Raw genomic sequence first — 19,751 nt, forward strand, 5'->3', positions numbered from 1 at the left:
TAGACAAAATAGTACACAAAAATACCAAGTTAGTTTTGGAAGTGAGATGGAACCTGTCTGCCTCAAAAAATGGAATTGGCCATCACATATTTCTATTTTTTTATGAAATAGTAAAATGTCCGAGTTTTGTCTGTGAGATGTATGTGTGTGACGCCATTCCAATCTTTCAAATAGTTAATACTGAACCTGTTTCGTTCTTTGCTGTGATATTCATCGCAAGACCTTGAGAAACGGCAAGCACGCTTTTATTACTTTTGCCTGAAATGGCATCAATAAAAAAGCTGTACAGGAATATTATCAGACAAAAGAAGAACAGCCCCTCTGACCTTCCTGCAGGAATTCACAGCTCTGCAGCCTAATCATTTCCCCAAAGTGAGTCCTGATCACCATAATCCTGCTCCTGTCACATCGATGGGGCCAATGTAAAAGCACCTGAGAGGAGGAAGACGCTGAACAAACCACATCGCACATGTAGAATTAAATACAAATATTTGTTACAGTATTATTTTTATTTTGTGTTTCTTTAAGATTTGGTTTAAAAAAGTGAAATACTCTGAGGTTTATGATCTGTCTGAATAAATCTTTAGTGAACAAAATGTAATAATAATCATCATGTCACCCCTCAAGGCATTAAGTATTGACCTGATTTGGATAATTATTGTTTTCACAGTAAGTCTCTAAATTTAGACGCCCATTAAGTCGGGCACTGGCCACTTCTTGTCGGCTTCCTGCGTCACAGCCTCACGCTGCTCGGCTGTGCGGCTCCGACAAGGACACCAACAGTTCTTAAATAATGTTAAGTATTTGGAATAGTTACTTTGCCGCTGCTGCTGGAGAAAAAAAGAACGTGTTTTGCCTTCCAACGGGCCAATTTGGATCCTGTTTTCATGGATGTGTGGCGGCACTGTGATCAGCCTGTGCTTGTGATCAAACTCACAGATAATAACAGATTGATGGAGCTGTAACCGCCTCTTAGAATCTATGTGTTGCATGTTATTTTAAATTCACTCATATATAGTGTGTTGAATGGTAAAAAGGGGGCACGCAATGAGAAGATTTGCTGTAAAACATTCAGAAAATAAACAGTAGGGGGTTCTTAGAAAAGGTTGTAATTAATGTATAAATTAAATCTAGGAGTTTTGTAAAGACATGAATATAATTTCGCCTGAAGGAGATGACTCACACAATGAAAACTGTTGTGTGGGTCTCAGTCACACACAGAGACCTCCTCATTCTGAAGCAGAGAGGGACACAGTGAGGAGGTGAGACGGCAACACTGCGAGGCTCCCTTCAGCAAAGACAACATCTCCTGAAGGTACTTCTCTCTTTTTTCCTCCACACACATTTATTTAGAAAATACTTGCTTCAAAATTGATTCATAATTGGCTGAGAACAAGTTGTCAGTTGTGTTAATTCTATTGTAGTTCATTCTGCATGCTAGAAGAGACTGCTTTGATTCACAGATTGGAAAGATTTTAAATAATGATGTCCAATTTGAAAGTTCTTAATTGTTGATAGGAGGTTACTAAATAATTAAGCATTAATTAGAAAAATTTAAATCTGAACATAAAGACATAAAGGGAAGTATTTTTATGAAAACAATACGTTTTAAAATAGGGTAAAAGATGCTACTTGGCCTTGCTGAGCCAGAAAAATAAAAATAGTTTTGTGCAGCACAGGTTTTTTATTTAGTTTCCTGAACATCTCAGGTCAGCTTTTTTGTTCAAAACTCCAATGATTAATTTAACCCTTTGACACGTGAATTTATTTCAGGCTATGAAAAAAAACCTGCATTTGCTAAATTGAGGTAATTTTGGAGCAAATGTGGTTTGATTTCCATCAGTAAAATGAAAGCCTGGAGCAGCAGACGTTTAAAGATTAAACCACATCAGTAAAGGAAGGATAAATAAATGGAGGCCATTTGAATGAAGACAGTAAAAGGTATATTTGATTTTGCCTCTGCAGCGATGGACTGGAAAAGCGCGCTAAATCAATCCACCCAGAACTCCTCCTCCCCAGCCTCAGACTCACCGCCCTCCTTCTCTTCCTGCTGCAACGCCTCACACCTTCTCCTCTCGCCGCCCCTCTTCTCAGTCCCCTCCTTCTCTGGCTTTGACTTCCTGATCAGCCTGAAGCTCCTCTTCATCCCACTCTACTCTGCCGTGGTTCTGGTGGCGTGCTCTGGGAACCTCCTCCTCCTCTTCTTCATCTGGCACAACAAAAAACGACACAGCACCACAAATTTCCTCATCAGTAACCTGGCCCTCGTCGACCTCGTCATGTGCGTCTTCTGCGTCCCCTTGACGGCGTCCTATGCCTTTGACAGGCGTGGGTGGGTGTTTGGATACCACATGTGCCACTTCGTCGCCATCATGCAGTCTGCCGCTGTCTACGCAGCCGTCCTGTCGCTGATGGCCATCGCAGTGGACCGATACATCATTGTGGCTTACCCCATCCGCAAAAGAGCGGGCTGTAAGTTTTGCTGGGGTCTGGTGGTGGTCATCTGGTTGTCCTCTTTGGGTTTGTCCTCACCCATCGCCCTCCACACAGTCTACCTAGACCTGCACGCCGCAGGCCTGGAGATGGCCGTGTGCGAAGAGTTCTGGGATGGCCAGGAGCGAGGCCGCCTCATTTACTCCTGCTTCATCCTCCTCTTCTCCTACTTTGTGCCGCTGGCCGCCGTCTCCATATCTTATTGCGCCATCTCCTATCACTTGAAGCAAAGGACCATGTCCGGTTTGACCGCCTGTCTGGAGCTGAGGTCTGCACGGGCGTCCTGGAGCAGACGAAGAAGGAAGACGTTCTGTCTGCTGCTGGCGTCTGTTCTATGTTTTGCCTTCTCCTGGCTCCCTTTGCAGGTGCACAATAAACCAGATTTAATCAAAAAAAGTACATTTAACCATCCTAAACAAGGAAAAAACCCTGTTTTCACAAATAAAGGACTACATGGGAAATTACTTTATACTTTTTACTAAAAAATCGATTTTGCAAAGCATATTTTGCTCATGAAGCTACACTCACACTGCCTTTGGGAATGCACGTTCAAGCAGCCACTTCAGAAGAAAAGTCTATGTAAACGTACGTAAATGCACATCTCCAGCTTCTGCGTTCAAAATGTTTGTCTTTACGCATAGCTACGCAAGTTTCCACAACTGTTCATAGAATACACTATCAAAAAGGGCTGCCATTGAATGCACGTTCCAAGTTATACCAGGTTGAAGTTTGACCAATCAAAACTCTTTCAATCACACATAGCTATGCAAGTTTCTACGAACATTTTCAGGCTCTACGTACACAACGCACGGCTACTGAATGCGCACTGCAAGTTTAACCAGCACAAACTTTAACCAATCAGAAACTCGGATTTGGTAGAAATGTTTGGAAGGCGTCGCTTTTCAGAATGCCGAGGTGCCAACTGTTTGATAATTGATCGTAAAAGAGAAGTTTGTGCCCAACCAGAATTATATAACACCACGCCTTTCATATATTGCAATTGAGCTGTTAAAGAAAAAGTCTGAAGCAAGATTTATGAGATTAATACTGCTGCAACATTTCACACCAAGCCTCTTCAACTGTAGGTGGCGGACATGCGTTAGTAAAAAGTAGAAAGAAAAAAAACAGCCCCTCCCTGCCTGCACATTGTGAACACTTAATGCTAAAGGCATGTTCAAGAACGCATGTGTTTTTGAACGTATCATTAGAAGAAAAATGTTATAAAATGAACTTCAAATCCACTCAGTACCAATTGCAGTTTAGTTATTCCCCTTTAGGAAAAACACTTCAAAAACTACTTTTGATAATTTCATTTAAAAGTTGCACTTTTCTGTTACAGATAACCATCTTTTCTCCCCAGGTGGTGAACCTGATACGTGACCTGGACACAGATTTTTCCATCCTGGGGAAGAACTACGTAAATGTCATCCAGGTTTCCGCACACCTGCTCGCCATGAGCTCGGCCTGCTACAACCCCTTCATTTACGCCTCGTTGCACAATAAATTCTTGTCCTGCTTGTGTCTCCACTTCCTGTCTCAGAGGAGAGGAAAAGGAAAGTACCGGGGTCAAGGGTCAAGCAGCATGACAATGTCTCATAAAATGGCCCGCCTTTACACTTCCACCATTGTGGCCGATTTGCAAGGTGTTGCCATGCAGGACAGGATTCCCCAGGAAAACTACAGCTAGAGTTTGTTTTTTTAAGTGGGACATTAACCATGCATACATTTACCTCCAATTTTCTGCTTTTCAGACTTTATAAGTCTTGATAGGTGTTGAAAATGAACAATTAACAGAGTGAAATGATAAAATATTTGAGGTCTAAACGAATATCTTTTCAATTTCTCTGAAATATGTATATTTAAAATGTGATCACCTCTAAAATATCATCTATTTGACCGAAATTTTCCTTTTTCTTCCGATAAAATATGAGAAACAAAAAAATAACTGTACTTTTTTTCCATCCAATATATATCAGTGTTGTAGAATTTTACATTTATGCTTGATAATGTTACATAATTTACCATTTATTAATGTTTTTCTCAACCAGAATCTGTTTCAAAAGTAATGAATAATATAATATTAATAATCAATATGAAATGCAACCCAGTATCTCCTGTCTGTCTACAAAGAGAAAATGTTTTATTTATGTGGTCAACTCTGTTATATCTCTTAGATTATTTGTTAATGTGCTTAAAATAAATGGTTGCTGTCAAAGTTAAGCCGCTTTCTGCTGTCCTTTTTCACGTTGGTGTCAGAAGTGGGATTATTTATACTATCAGCAAAGTATTTTAAATTGAAGTAAGAAATCCTCATAATCAGTCAATCTAGAGAAGGAAAGGGAAGAAATATGTGGTCCTTTTTAAAGCCGAGGTGTCACCAAGACATCCATCACCTCCAGCTTTCACCGTATTGACAATCAGACAAGAACTATAGAGAACAGTAGCCTGAATCCACCACACCCAGATGGCGTGGTTGGGTTGAGAATTGGACTGAGTGACCCGTCGCCCCTTGTGTTTTAAAAAGGTGGTACCCGGTGGCTCGAAGAAGCAAGAATGGAGGAATGGAGAATGGAGAAATCAACATTTATTACTAAGTTATTATACCTGTCAGAATAATCATTCTTGCTCTGATACCTTTATTTAACATGCTCTTACTCATCCTTTGTTTTTTCATCATATTCTTCTGTAGTTCAAGTTATTAAAGTTATAAAAAGGACCAATCAGATTCCGCAATAAAAGTATTTAGTCTCATGTTGTCTCACTCCTGATTAGCAAGAGTGGTTGCCATAGAAACCATGACTCAGACCAACTCAAACCAATCAACTGCTTACTGATGATGTCTGGCTCCAACATGGCGATGTCCTTGTCGCAAAAAAAAAAAAAGGCGACTGAATCGACTTTATTTGGATTGAGCCTTGCATCCAAATAAAGATATTTTCTCTGGGTGACACCACACAACAATTCTGTAGTGCAGTCAACGGTAGAACCTGTTAGACAGAACTTAGAACCACGTAGGCAGCTTTTTTTGATTCAAAGAACCATGTTGTGGTGGACATCTTGAGTCTAATGGAAACAACCTATAACATCATAAAATTGTTTCAAGACGGAATAAATCTTAAATGATATCAACATTGGAAAATACAATTTGGACTGAGGAACGGTAGGCTTATTTACGATAACATAGAGACGTTAAACAAAACATGAGTTTTTTCTGCATGTGACGTCATGACCAAGTGCCAGCACGTTGGGAAAAATACACGTGATGGTGGATTGCAGAGAAGAAAACGCAGAGAAGAAAATGATGAAGCCATCATAAAGGTCCAATCAGTGGCAATGTTATGGATTTACTAAAGTCGCTCATTGTTTGAAGCCTTTAGTAATATACAACAGCAACACCTCCAAAGACGACATGGAATGTCTAACAATTTTTTTGCACTCGTCGCTCTGCAGCTGCAGCAGACAGTGATCTGCTAAAACCTCGGGTATCACCATAGAATGTTCTGGCTAAAAATGTCTTGAATGGATTTTAGCTTATAGTTCAAAATGAACTAGTATCAAGAATGAACCGTATCAGCAACCACAAATTATAACATGAACTGAATCTATATTAAAGTGAATTGGTACATCCCTAATGTTTCACGAAGTGGCCTGGAAGGTCCGTGATACATTGTTCAAAGGAAGATTTTCAGAGTGGTTGTGACTGAGCTAGAGCTTGTTATGTTGCTATCCTGGAGTGGAGTTAGGGACAAAGGAAGTTCTGCAAAATCAACCATTATGGGTTCTAATAATTGGTCCCTCCTGAAGATGAAGGGCCCTCTGTTGTCCTTCTCACCTTTTCATTTAATCTTTTATTAGGTTTAGGACACCACAAACTCACGAGAAGCTCTTTATTTTCCATCATTAGATTTAAAAAAATAATACTAATGATAAAAAAAAAAAAAAAAACAAATCTACTTACGCAGGTTTCCAAACACAAAAAAACAAAACAAAAGTGAATACTGACATTTCGGTCTTTCTTGGCTTTTAATTAGTGGATGCTTTTTCCTCCTCCAACCTCAGCTGTACCATTCATTACACACAGCATGGGCTTAAAAATATGTTGCACGTTTAAATGTCAACTTTTGGACTGTGACGTGGAAGGGGAACATCATTCGTGATGTTCTTGGCAGTGACTAGAAATAAAAATAAAAAAACGAAGGAAAAGGACACCTTATGGAATTCTGCCAGCAGTAGGAGAGTTTTCAAATGATAGGATATTTCCCAAAATGCACCATGAAACGGCAGATTGTGTTGGTAGAACATATAAACCCAGTTTTATTCTACATCAGTCAGTAGACAGCGGAACTAATCTGAGGAGTCAGAGCCAAGCAAAGGTTCTTCACTTTCAACCCCATTTGTGAAGACAACGATTTTTTAAGGGATGCCGAGCTGCAGTGTGACACTTTAACATCATATTGAGCTATAAAGAGTAATTAATATCTGAACTTCCTGGGAGATTGATGAAGTGAAAAGCGTTCTTCTGCACAGATTGTTTGTACAGCGAAAAAATAAGAAAGTTTACTCCAAGCATTCACTGCAAAAACAGAAAATCCTCAGGAAAGTTTTTCCAATAACAAAATAACCGTAAACTACATTCACGCCGTCCTTAGCAGCGCACAATCAAGCTATCCCATGTAAACACGCATAAATGCACGTTTCAGACTTCCAGGTTTAAAATTCTTGATCTTGAGACTCGCATTTGGTGGTGACATATGGATGGCGTCCCTCTTCATTCAGTGTCAGCTGTTTAAAACTAGATCATGACGGAGAAATGAATAATAATGCGGCTTGTTTGTGGATGGAATTATATGACACCGAGACTTTCATATATCCTGATTTCTGGTTGGGTGGACGCAGGCACCTAATTTGACTTCTCTGGATTTTTGGGACTGCGAGTGTTGAGGCAAGATATCCACTTCGTTAACAGAATATTTGGAATGTGTTGTTGTGCTCTGACAAACAGAAAAACCAACTTAATCCAACTCCGACTGCCTTGTCCTCTTGCTCGGAGCTTCCTCTCAATCCTCAGTGCCTGGCCTCTTATAACCACCAGATATATGGTCATCCATCCTGCATATCAGGTCAGCTCTCACCTGGATCTTCCTCTGGCTCTTCCATCATCCAGCAGCTGGGATTATATTCTTCATTTGAACTCCTTTGGCTCCGCCTCCACATCCCTGCTCCTCCACCTCTGCTACACCTCTGGACGGACTCTCCGCTTCCACCCTGCCGGAGATACATTCACCGTGGTTCTCGTCGACACTTCCATGAGGATTCGTCTGAACCCATCCACTCCTGGCCATCCACTCGTCTTCCTCATCGCAACACTGGACGCACTGTAGACCACAGCGTGCTACCCAACCTGCCGGCAACCACGGCTGGTCCCGCTGCTCAGCAAAACACGGCTACTGTCAACTTTGGTCTCATTAACATCCGCTAACTTTCAGGTGTGGGTCAGCTGATACAGGACTTAAATTCTGACCGAAAGTTTGACTTTCTCTGCTTAACGGAAACTTGGCAGCTCCCAAACGACATTTCCCAACTTACGATTCTCCTCCCTGCTTATCAACACCATGGACTAAAAACACGTTCAAGACTACCGTTTAGTGCGTTCTTGAATGGACGTCACATAGCTTTAGTTTGGGAAACTCTATCTTAGTCCCTGGAATCTTTTTATTAAAATAAGACAATTTTTCTTCTTTTTATTTTATTTTATTCTATGACTACATTCTACGGGGCGTTTTTTGCAGTGTAGAAGCTGTAATGGTAATTGTAGGAATAGAAGAAAAGAGAAGGCAAACCAGGATTTGAGGGGAAAAAAACGTTAAACAAAGAGACAAAATGAATTTATAGAAGATTTACAGAGATCATTGAAACATCTGCGGAGGAGGAACACCTGCTCTCGAGGAGGAACTGCACAACCAAGGTTTTTTTTGATGAAGAATTAGCACAAAAAAAAGTATTTGTTTTGTGCTAAAGACAAAAAAATTTAACAGACAGAATAAAAAAAAACCCAAATCTATTCACATCTGCAAACACAAAACAGTGTTTTCAGTCATCACATCAACAGTTACTTTGCACATGGGTTCCCTTGAAGGGTGACGCCACAAAAATGACAGAAACTCTTCAACCTGGGGAGAAAAAGCAGGGAAAAATAAAGAGGAGTCATTTCAAACATGTCAGGACCTCTGCAGAAACACCTGCTCCCCTGATGTTTCCACACAACCGACCAGTCAAAGAGAAAAATCCATCTGGAGAGGGTTTCTCTTCTCCAATCTCTCCTAACGTCTGACTTGAGAGCCCTGCAAACGTCAGTATGTGTTTATATTATATGTCAGAATACAGTTTTTCATCTTTTTGCAGCTTATTGATCTTTTCTATAACTTTCCTATCAATTCTTAGCACTTACAGATGACATGTTTTCACATTTTCCTCAAACATTTAGTATAAAAAAGTTCTGAGTTTCATAAACACTTTACTATTGACCTGCTAAACCTCCCACTTACTCTTCTAACCTAGTTTTCTGCCACAGAACGATGGCCGGCACTTTAAGGACAGTGAAATATACACAGAAACACAAAAAGTTCTTTCTATACCTCCTTGCTTTATGCAACAACTAATCCTTTGATGCTTGAAAAGAAAATGTCTTCTTTTATGTTGTCATACAATAGGAACGATCCAGTCTGATAAAGATTTTTATCAATAGAAACTTTTAATGTTTTGTTAAAGAAATGGTTGCAAGAGTATATATGTGGAGAACCATTGTACCTCTAACCTTCATAATAAGATGCAGATCCTTAATCAAACGACATGGTCTTTGGGATGAAGAAGCTGCTCTTCTGCCTCACAGTCGCCGCTTACGAGGTGCTTGAATAAGACCAGAGGTTTCATCCATATTCATCACAATGGTGGGAGTTTGTCTCCTTTCAGGGAGCTCTCACAAGCAGATTTCCCATGATGCTTTACAAAACCCAAGTGAGAGCACATTCATTCTATGTTTAAAGGACTCAAAAGAGCAGCCGTCCCGTCACTTCAATCTTTTTGTTGAAGCTTTTGAACGACACACATTGATTTGAACCTCTTCACTCTTCATTTAAGACATTTGAAGTGATTATTTTCTAGTTTTCCTCTGCATGTGGATTGTAACTTTACAAGATTTCTTTAAAAAAAACAAAAGTAGAAAATATCCATGGCAAAGATTTAATCATAACTTGTCATTTGTATGTTGCAAGGGGTTACATTTGCATTAATTAACTTCATTCTTTAAAAGTATGTTCTAGATTGGAGCACAATTGGGTATGTTGGTGTTCCAAACTTCACCATAGAATTTTTAACCTTTAAGCTTTAAGGCAGATTCTGAACAACAAAATACTGAGTTCATTACTTTTAAGAGACCTTTGCAGCCTTTGAACCTTCAGACCAGACATCAGGCAGCTTGAACATGTGGCGCAGCCGGAAGGACTTCTACCCGGCATGTCGGGTCTTTCGAGAACGAGAAATGAGTTTCGTACTCTTTTTATTTAGTTAATTTAAGCCAAAAAAGGAGATTTTAAATTACTTTCTTTTCTTATTATTTAGTTTATTCATGATTCCCCATGAAGTCCTGTAAACTGTAGAAAATTATTTTTACATTTATTTTAAATGTGGTTTTTGTATGTAGTAATATAATTATTTTGAAAATCAATTTTGGATTTTTTAAAAATTCATTTCACTAATGTTGCAACAATGTAGTTTTTTTAAATTATTGAAAAAAATCTAACCAAACTGGAATTTTTTGGTTAAATTAAATAATAGTTTTTTGTATATATATATATATATATATATATATATATATATATATATATATATATATATATATATATATATATATATATATATATATATATATATATATATATATATATATATATATATATATATATATCCACTGACCAAAAATATAAACGCAACACTTTTGTTATTGCTCCCATTTTTTATGGTATGAACTCAAAGATGTGAAACATTTTCCACATACACAAAATAACCAGTTCTCTGAAATATTGTTCACAAATCTGTCTAAATCTGTGATAGTCAGCACTTATCCTTTGCCAAGACAATCCATCCCACCTCACAGGTGTGCCATATAAAGATGCTGATTAGACAGCATGATTATTGCACAGGTGTGCCTTAGACTTTCAGAGAACTGGTTATTTTGTGTATGTGGAAAATGTTTCACATCTTTGAGTTCATACCATAAAAAATGGGAGCAATAACAAAAGTGTTGCATTTGTATTTTTGGTCAGTGTATATATATATTTTTCCTTTGTATTTATACACTTTCGAGCACCTATTTATGCAAGTAGGTTTTTTTTAAAGTTCCTGTTTTTTCTACAAAAACTAATTATTTGAATTACAAATTTTTTACTTCTAATTAAGTAAAATGACATATTGAAATGATAAGTCTGAAGAATTTTTACTCCAAGGTTTCATTTTAGAATAGAATAATACAACAAACGTAACTGCTAGCAGCAGTTAAATAGTTGGTAGTCCAACAGTGCACAAGGCAATGAGTAAAAGAAACAGAATAATAAAAGACGGCACAAGACAAAATACAGGAAACAGTAAAATACAAGAAACACAATAATAAATAGATTTAGTGTGCATGTAGTGTACACTAACTAGGACCAACTATAGGGCATCCAGCATGAAGAGGCTGCAGGTAGCCCATAATAATGCCCTAAAGATTTGATTAAAACAGCCACGGTGGTTCAGTGCAAGCAGCTTGTTTGTTGGTGCAAGAGTTAATACTCTTCAAGCTTTGTTGAGACATTTCATCTGTTTTTTTTAAATCGCCTTAACGCTTCAAATAATAAAATCATCTCAAACATCACCAATGTAAGGTACAGCACTTTTAGATTCCAGTCCTCTTTTTGGAGGTTTTGGTATTGTCACCTTTTTTTTTCTTTTTTTTAAACTTTTTTTAGTTTTTTTGGTCTGTAATAGTTTATCTTTTTTTAAGTTTATGAGACTTGGTAATTCTATGTCACCATTTTTATACTTGTACTATCATGGATGCTTTTTTATTTATTCTTAAATCTTTTATTTGTTTTGTGTGTATTGTGGCAGATGGACCTTAAGTCTGTAATAATCTACATTCTTCTTCAATAAAACCTAATTCAAACTTGACGTCCTGATCTCCACAATGAAAATTTTTGCTGAAGTCTATTCCTTTTTCCATGTTTAATTACATTAAATAAATGTAGGAAAGTTCGTTTTTTAAAAACAAACCAACACGAATATTATTTTTTTTAAACTAGGGCACAACCATGTGGACAACAGTAGCTACTGCAGTTGTGAACAAGATTAAAATACGACAAACGTCAAATATGTTCAAACTCATATATTATTTATTACAATTAAATATTTTCTTATGGTACAGAGGTCCATTTGAAACCATACAAATAATCTGTGCTGTGATTAATATTTCCAAGATAGTTTCCAAAAGATCCATGCAAAGAATAAAATTATAAATTCACATAAAAAGAGCCAACGTTCAGGTTTTAGTACACCTGGGAATGAAACTTTTCAACATTTCTGGCTTTTTTTGGTGCAAATATTTGTGGTTTTCAAATTTCAAAAACAAACAGAAAAAAAAGCATTCAAGAAAATACACAAAATCCTTCTTTGAATGGAAAACTCCTGGAAAAAGTATGGTAAATGGGAACAGGCACAGAGGACCATTTAAGACATTAGTATCACATACCGTTTCTTGATTAAATATTTTTTGTGTGGGGGGGGTTACTAAGGCCATAGTATGTGTGGTGTGTGCAGGTCTCTACCACATAAGGGTGGGCTTTAGGAATTTTAATTTTTTATTTTATTTATTTTTTTGCTTTGGTGGGGTTGCATAAAGAATAAAAATACACAACAATAAACCAAATACATTTTGCTGTCTCCAATGTCAAACTGTCTAAAAAATAAAAAGAAATCCCAGGCTCTTCCCCAACCTTGAAAAACATGATTTGTCATGACATCTCTATTCTGGGAAAGCCAAAGGCTAAAACAAGGATTAATATAGTTCTTGTGCATGTGTTTGTAAGAACTTTTTGTGAGCCCGACAACAATAAAACTGTCAAAAATACTAAATTCCTGACAAATCAAATCAGCAAAAATGCCTTCTAATTACTCGCTTTTTTTTAACTTGTTGGCTGATTTTAAAGTAAGGAAGAATGAAACTTTCCAAAATAAAATGAAAACCAAAATATGAAAGGAGTGTTGACTTGTGTCACTTATAGAAAAAAAAACCCGCACAGAACCCTGAAGAGCTTGTGGGATCTGGACAGAGTTCTGCTGTTGTCAGCTTTGTAACCCCACGCAAAGTACATGCTCCCTAAATGAAAAAGCTGTGAATAAGGCAGAAGGATCAAGATCACAGGTCAATGGTGCAAATCCTTTAAAATAATCCTTTTTTGAAAAAAAGACAAAACATGATTGATTTTAATCGAAACACATGAAAAAAGGATGAAAGGAAGCACATAAAAGCTAAAAGGAAATGTTGGTCCTGCAGATGAAGTATCTACGTTTACACGTGTCCTTCAACATTGTACAGATGTCCTGAAATTTGCTCACCGATGTGACATTTGATGGGATTTTCTATGGTAAGCAGATCAAACAGAAATGCTATTGTAAGTGACTCACTTTTCATCCCTGACTTTGCAAACAAGCAGAAAAAACGTCCTTTTTAGCTTAATAATAGGAATGAAAGCTACTCCTCTTAAACTCTATTCTTTAACATCATCTCTTGAGAATAAATTATATGTTTTCCATACAGAAATAAATATGCATCTTTTCTCCAACGCAGGAACAAGTCATCACAGATCTAAATGCTACAGCGAATACATGACTTCACCAGCTCGTCAGTGAAGAAACAAGCACAGAAGTGGCTAAGCAACGCCATCTACCTGAGGCCGTCTGACACCAAACCAGTATTTAAATGCAAATGTACAAGATTATGACAAATATCATACCTCCAGCGAACAGCTTCCACACAAAGTATTTCTTTGTTGGAACCCCCTTGATCCTGTGCTTTGTTTTTTTTTTTCTTTAAGTGCATGTTCATTAAATAAATCCTTGCCGAGGTGCTTTTTAAAGTAAATGTGACAGGAAATTGGATTTTCTCCCAGAAAGTCATTTAACAAAACCCCTTCCGCACATCAGCATTCGCTATCAACAGATTAAATCAGTGGTCATGAGATCGAGACTTAATTTAATAGGAATTATTAACTCATTTGACTCTATGTGGAGTAAACTGAACCGACCTCCACATACGCCGCAAAAGAAACTATGATGGAAACTGGTAATTGTTCAGGGGGGAAACACCCACCATGCAGCAGTTTCATCTTAAAACGACTTCATGCAGAATGGAGTGGTTGGTTATTTGTTTGCACAAACTAAAAAGAAAAAAAAAGTAACAAGCCACATTTAAAATTGATTTTTGACTTTATGGTGCGAGTCCTCGTTCAAACATTGTTCATTCATCAAACTGTATGACCATAATTCATGTTACTAGATCAAAAGTCATGTTCTAAAAACTTGTATTTCAATAATTACTTCAAACTTGCCTGTTTTGCACTTTATAAAGAGAAAAGAAATCTGTTTTTATCTAAATAAAAAAATGGGTTACTTCAATGATTTAATGCAGACCATTAAAGTGACAGGAAAAGACTGTCGAAAAGTAATGGAGACGTGAATACAGCAGGTAAAATTTGAGGTTCTTACCCGTCCAAGTTAACACTGAACTGCCATTTTCAACCTGCAACTAATTGAAAGATTTTCCATTATCTGCTAATAAGGAAATGTTACACGGCAACACATCAGAATGAATATGTTTTAAGATGGAACTGTTTTAGTGTGAATGTGTACGGTGGCCCTGAAGTTCAAATCACATCAACAAATCACTGGACGCAATAACATTTGAAAGATTACAACGACAATTTAGGAATTTTTAGGGATTTAAGGAATTTTTAGTAGAAAAGATGGATTAACACCATCATCCATTCAGCAATGTCCCATAAATCCTTTTCTGGTTTTGTTTTGATTTCTGGAAATTACTTTTGCTTTTCGAAATGTTTTTTACGATTTGGTTTCTGGAATTTTGCTTTGTTTTCTCAAATTTTAAGCACATTTTTTTTAAATATTTGTTTTGCTTTTTTAAATTGTCGTCGTGACGTTTTAAATATTTTTGTCATTGAGTGATGTGTACTTCAGGGCCACCGTACAATGAGTTTTTTTCATCTTTTACAGTAAGTTGTTCATGTAGGCTAGCAAAACCATTAGCTTTAGAGGCCACAAGTTGTGCTAGGCTTCCAACAGCAGACTGACTTCACATCAACTGTAAAGAGGAATAAAGTCAATGTCCTCAAAATAACACTAATGTTTGTTTAACATAATTCATTATCAGTGAGATGTAGAGATTTAAGCATAACTGTCCTTTATCAGTTGAAAATACCAGAAATGCTGATGAGCTCTACTGAGATTTTTTTCTTTTACCCCCTCTACGCATAAAAGCCAGTGTACCAAGACGCGCCTCACATTTTCATTACTTCAACCACATTACTGAGAAACTCAAGTCTGTTTTCCGTCGGCCAGAGAACAGCATTACTCACAGCTAACATCAACTGCGGTTCTATCGATTCTCACATTTCTACGCGCTACAGCAGTGGTTTTCTACAGCAGGTTCTTCACTCAGCTGCCACAACAGTGGAACCGTGTATGAGAAAGACACTGCCATGTTGAACTCTTCTAGATTATGTCAGACCATTAAATAACACATTTGTGACATGTAAGAATAAATGCAGGATCTCAAAGCAAAAAGAAGCTCCAAACCTTACACGCTTTGCAGTAGGTAGCTATAGTATATGGATGTGGGTACCATAGTGACGGGATTTCATGCGATGCAACGGGATTTGCTGTCTGTTAAAGATTACTGCAGGTTTTTGAGAAGGCGTCCGTAGCGGAAGTCATAAACATGTCGACAGAAGTACACCAGGTCTGGGTCGACGTCATCGGGCACACAGTGGTGGGTGGCAATGGCATTTCCAACGACGGGTGGCACCATAAGGGAGGTGGCGCTCTCGCCTACGCCCTCCCTACGGCGTTTTACCAAGGCACAAAATCTGGACACCACACACACACACACACATCACCATTAGAAACACTTAAGAACACTGAAAGAAAGAGATAGCAGACAAAACAAGAGCTCTTACCGACAATACTGTGCCAATGTTAGGACATAGCATTTGTCTTCAATACAAGCCACACTGTTTACGTCTTGATGGCGAGATGCAAAGATTTCATTCTGCAAGAAGACCACCAGGTTAGACAGAAGAAAATATCTAAAATCTGGTTTAACCAATTTATTTTGCATAAAAGCATTTGTTGTTTGTGTTCTAATTTGTCCCACTTGTGGTTTTATTTGTAACATGACTCTTATTGATGACTCTATTTTGTTCCAGCAATGATGTCCAAATATGATCAAACATAAAAGATTTTCATTTCAATTGAAAATAAGCAGATATAAAGTTCATTTTGAAACATTTAGAGTCCAATTTTTTATGTAATTTTTTTGTAGAAATATAATTTATTAATTTATTATAATTTAAATAAATTAACTGATGTAGTATGGACTGTTTTAACTTAATTGGAAGGTTAATGTCACATTATTTGTTGTTTTACAGCTTTATTTGAATTTAGTTTGCTTTTGGACTGAATGAACAAACTGAAAATGTCACACAATCACATAAGCAACTTATTTAAAAGTGAAAAATAAAAATCCACACAAACTCTCCCCAAATTGGATAATTCAACTAATCTATTAGCTATTTTGCTGTTAGAATTTTACTTTCACCAACAAAGGGAACAATTTGAAGAATCAAGCTGGCGTGGACCAAACAGCCACATCATTTTGTGACAAACCATTGGTTAGAAACGAAAAGTCTCTCAGCCATTCTAACGTGTAGTTAAGGTATTTTCAATAATTACTTGTTGGCTACTTGTGTTTATGCTAACAGGGATTACAAACAGCAGCATCTTACCTCACAATGTATTCTTGGGTTGCGTCCTCCCTGTGTGTGTTCTGGACGGTAATACCAAAACAGACTCATCATCAGCTCTCCTAAAGAAAATGAACAGTTTTTCATTTTTTTGCGTTCGATTTATTTTTTTACAAAATTGTCACTGCTGTTGTTTTTTTGTACCTGACTCTGGCTCCTCCCACAGAGCTGAAACCTTTGCCACGTAAGGAAGGGACTTCTTCCTAGGTCCGGACTTCAGCAGAACGGTGTCTCTGACCCGGATCAGATCCCCTTTCCTGCGGATTCCCTCGAAACATTTTCTCAGTACTGGAGACTCCTCTCCCTGCAAACACAGGCAGGAAGTTGCTTAGGCTGGTTAGATTGAAAAGCTTACACGCCTTGATAGTCAGATGGCTGATTAAAAAAAAGCTTTACGGCTGGCTCCTAGAGTCAGAATGGAGCAGGTGTGATAAATCATCCCAGGACTTCTCCTGGGACGGTGAGGCCAAATTTCACAAAAAGTAATTTGGATAGCGCTATTGCGGCTGTTTTCGGAAGTTGCTCACAAGCTCCTTTTTCTACTTACCACAGTGAAAACCTCCTTCTCGAAGGGGACGCCAACGGACCTCCAGCCGTTGGTGGATTTGGGGCGGCCACCTTTGGGCTGCTTGCCACTGGCCTGCCCTGCAGGGCTGGTGGAGCTGAGCTTCTGCTTCTTGTCCCTGTTCACAGAGGAGCTGCCGCGTGCACCAGACCTGGACCCGCTGGGTGTTTTGGCACTCTGTGGACACTCCTTGGCCACATGCAGCGGAGGCTGAGGCTGGCTTGGGTCGGACAAGGGGGTCTGAATGTGGGGCACCGACTGGCCAGCAGGAGGCACGGCGGGAATTGGGCAGCCGGTGAGGATTCTGGGGTTTGGACAGATGGGGACAGACGAGGGGCCGTGGTGGTCACTGATGGCTGATGGGTATTCATCTGAGAGAACAGAGAAAGAAAGATTTTTTTCAAAATCTGATATTAAAGAAAGAAAAAAAAGACAACATTTACTTGGTATATGATACAGGGGCAACCCAATATGCCACAATGAGGTCAGTTCTAACCTTCAATACCTAAGTAACACAAAAAATATCACACCAGCGCTGAAACACCTGGCATGAACATCAAAGCACCCTCTGAAAAGGCCACCTGGGATAACACCTGGCTGGGCGCCCCCCTATATTTAGGGTGAGGGTCATCCGGAGAGAGCTCGAGTAGAGCTGCTGCTGCTCCTCATTGAGAGGAACCAGTTGGGGGGACTCTGGCGTTTTTTCCACTGGGAAACGACCCAGGACACGCCAGATAGACTACGTCCCACAGCTGGCTTCAGAGCACCTTAGGGTTTTCCCAGAGGGGGTGGAGGAAGAGGGCATGAAGAGGAAAGGGGTGGTATCTTTGCTTCGACTGCTGCCCCCGGGACCTAGTCTCGGATGTGCGGAACAAAAATTGACAGAAGTCTTCAGAATTGTTTGGATGTACCAGTTCGACACAGTAGCGAGGTCCTTATCCAATCGATGTCGATCAGCAATTTCTGTCGTGGAGAAAAGAAGCTTTTCGCCAACAGAATTGTCCGATTTACTTTGATCCAGTGAACAGTCCAGCAGTTTCAATATATCAAAGGGTGTGTGTTCCTTTGGTGTGACAGGCAATCTCCGGTGTTAAAGTTCAACTCTGATCATCTTTTGATCGATCTTGAAACTGTTCCATTCTATCTTTTAATTATGCTTATGCCGTTTTTAGCCAAAATTTTAAAAAACGGTGTTGTTTTCTAAGACATAGTTTCTGCAGAGCGGCAGTAGCCAATTGAAAATTATCTTCTTAGGCAGCACTGTTGTCACAGTGTAAGCCCGCCACCAATTCCCATCATCTATTTACACGCTCTTCCTCTAGCTTAGATCCCCTCACACCTTTAACATAACATTAGTGGCACGACAAAAAATGGCGAGCAATTTTGGAACCATGCAGCTTTGATCCAAATTCCAGCTCAGATAAGGAAAACGAAGACATACATGGATCTGCAGCAGCGCAGGGAGCTTGTAGCCCACTCAGCATATTTTTCCTATGTCACAAACAAGCTCCGTGGGTCGATTGGGTATTCAAGAGTGGAGCAGCAAAAAGTCTCCAAACTGCAAAAAGCTGACTGATATGTTCAGATTTAACATCTAAATTTGACCACAAATAACCCTCGTTATGTCAGCCATATCTGAATTTTGTACAAGTTAACAAGAGTATGCTGTAAATAAAGACGACTTTAAATCAGTTCAGGTGTTCAATTAAACCGATAATGTATTAAAGTAATGGATCTAACAACCATCTAAAGTATTACAACTTAATACTCATTTTGTCTAAAATTTCTTGCAAAAATTGTTAATAGATTGTGTTTAGAATGCCATAGATTATCTTTTCTGTAGATTAATTTAATCAATAAATATCTGAATAATTATTAGCTTGAAGCTTAAAAGCACATCCTACTCAGCTGCTCACATTCTGATGCAGAACAGTCTGCTGCTCTGAAATCCGCCGCTTTACAAGAAATTCCCCAAACGAGCCGCTTTGTAATGAAATGTATTCACTTTAGTCTTATGAAATTGTTTCTGTTTGGTGTCTTCCTCAGGGGAAGAACTTCAAATCTTGCATCTAGAGGCGGGCGTATGTGTGTGGGGGCATGAAAGCCACATTATGCAGATGAATCAAATCCTGGTTCGTTGGTATCTCCGGAGGCGCCTCTAATTGAGCCGCCGCGTTAAGAGGATCGGCGCCAAAACTGAGACAAACAGTAATGAGGAGGGAACTAATCGGGCTGAGAAAAGGGCAGGCCGCTGAGCGGGTGGACCACAGGCTCCTTCCACATCAGATTTGTCAGAGTAAAGGATGAGCAAAGGTGTTTGCTGATAACGCTGACGTGAAACCAAAAAAGCCTTACTTTATGTGGTTTTTAGAGCCCTTCTTTTCACAGAGATAGTCATTCCTGCTGTGGCACAGAGGCTGCAGGAACCAGAAAAAGCATCCAAGGGTTCAAGAGAAGCACTTAAAATGATCACACACGCCGGCTGGTGTTTTCCCGCCGCACAGCTTTCCCGTTCTCGCTCTTTTGAACACGGCGTCTGAGCACGACACTTGAGCTGCTCATTA

General features: G+C 38.8%; 2 protein-coding genes across 4 annotated transcripts in view; one reads left to right on the forward strand and one right to left on the reverse strand.

Moving 5' to 3' along the window:
- The first annotated feature begins 1,178 nt into the window (after positions 1-1,178).
- prlh2r (prolactin releasing hormone 2 receptor) lies at positions 1,179-4,319 on the forward strand. Its single transcript, XM_004082540.5, has 3 exons — positions 1,179-1,315; positions 1,966-2,858; positions 3,854-4,319. The coding sequence occupies exons 2-3, from the start codon at positions 1,968-1,970 to the stop codon at positions 4,178-4,180; spliced, it is 1,218 nt and encodes a 405-aa protein (XP_004082588.1). The 5' UTR covers positions 1,179-1,315; positions 1,966-1,967; the 3' UTR covers positions 4,181-4,319.
- Positions 4,320-11,896: 7,577 nt separating this feature from the next.
- bahd1 (bromo adjacent homology domain containing 1) overlaps positions 11,897-19,751 on the reverse strand; it is a 33,644-nt gene continuing 25,789 nt past the window's right edge. For all 3 annotated transcript variants that reach the window (XM_011490338.4, XM_023951434.2, XM_078940324.1), the window contains exons 3-7: positions 17,170-17,558; positions 16,767-16,926; positions 16,605-16,684; positions 15,777-15,868; positions 11,897-15,686 (exon numbers count right to left, since the gene is read on the reverse strand). In XM_011490338.4, the coding sequence (XP_011488640.1) occupies positions 15,494-15,686; positions 15,777-15,868; positions 16,605-16,684; positions 16,767-16,926; positions 17,170-17,558 (914 nt within the window). In that variant the 3' untranslated portion in view covers positions 11,897-15,493. The remainder of the gene's footprint in view (positions 15,687-15,776; positions 15,869-16,604; positions 16,685-16,766; positions 16,927-17,169; positions 17,559-19,751) is intronic.

This window comes from Oryzias latipes, chromosome 22 (genome assembly GCF_053564925.1).
Source record: "Oryzias latipes strain Hd-rR chromosome 22, Olatipes_Hd-rR_3.1".
In the NCBI taxonomy this organism is placed as follows: Eukaryota; Metazoa; Chordata; class Actinopteri; order Beloniformes; family Adrianichthyidae; genus Oryzias; species Oryzias latipes.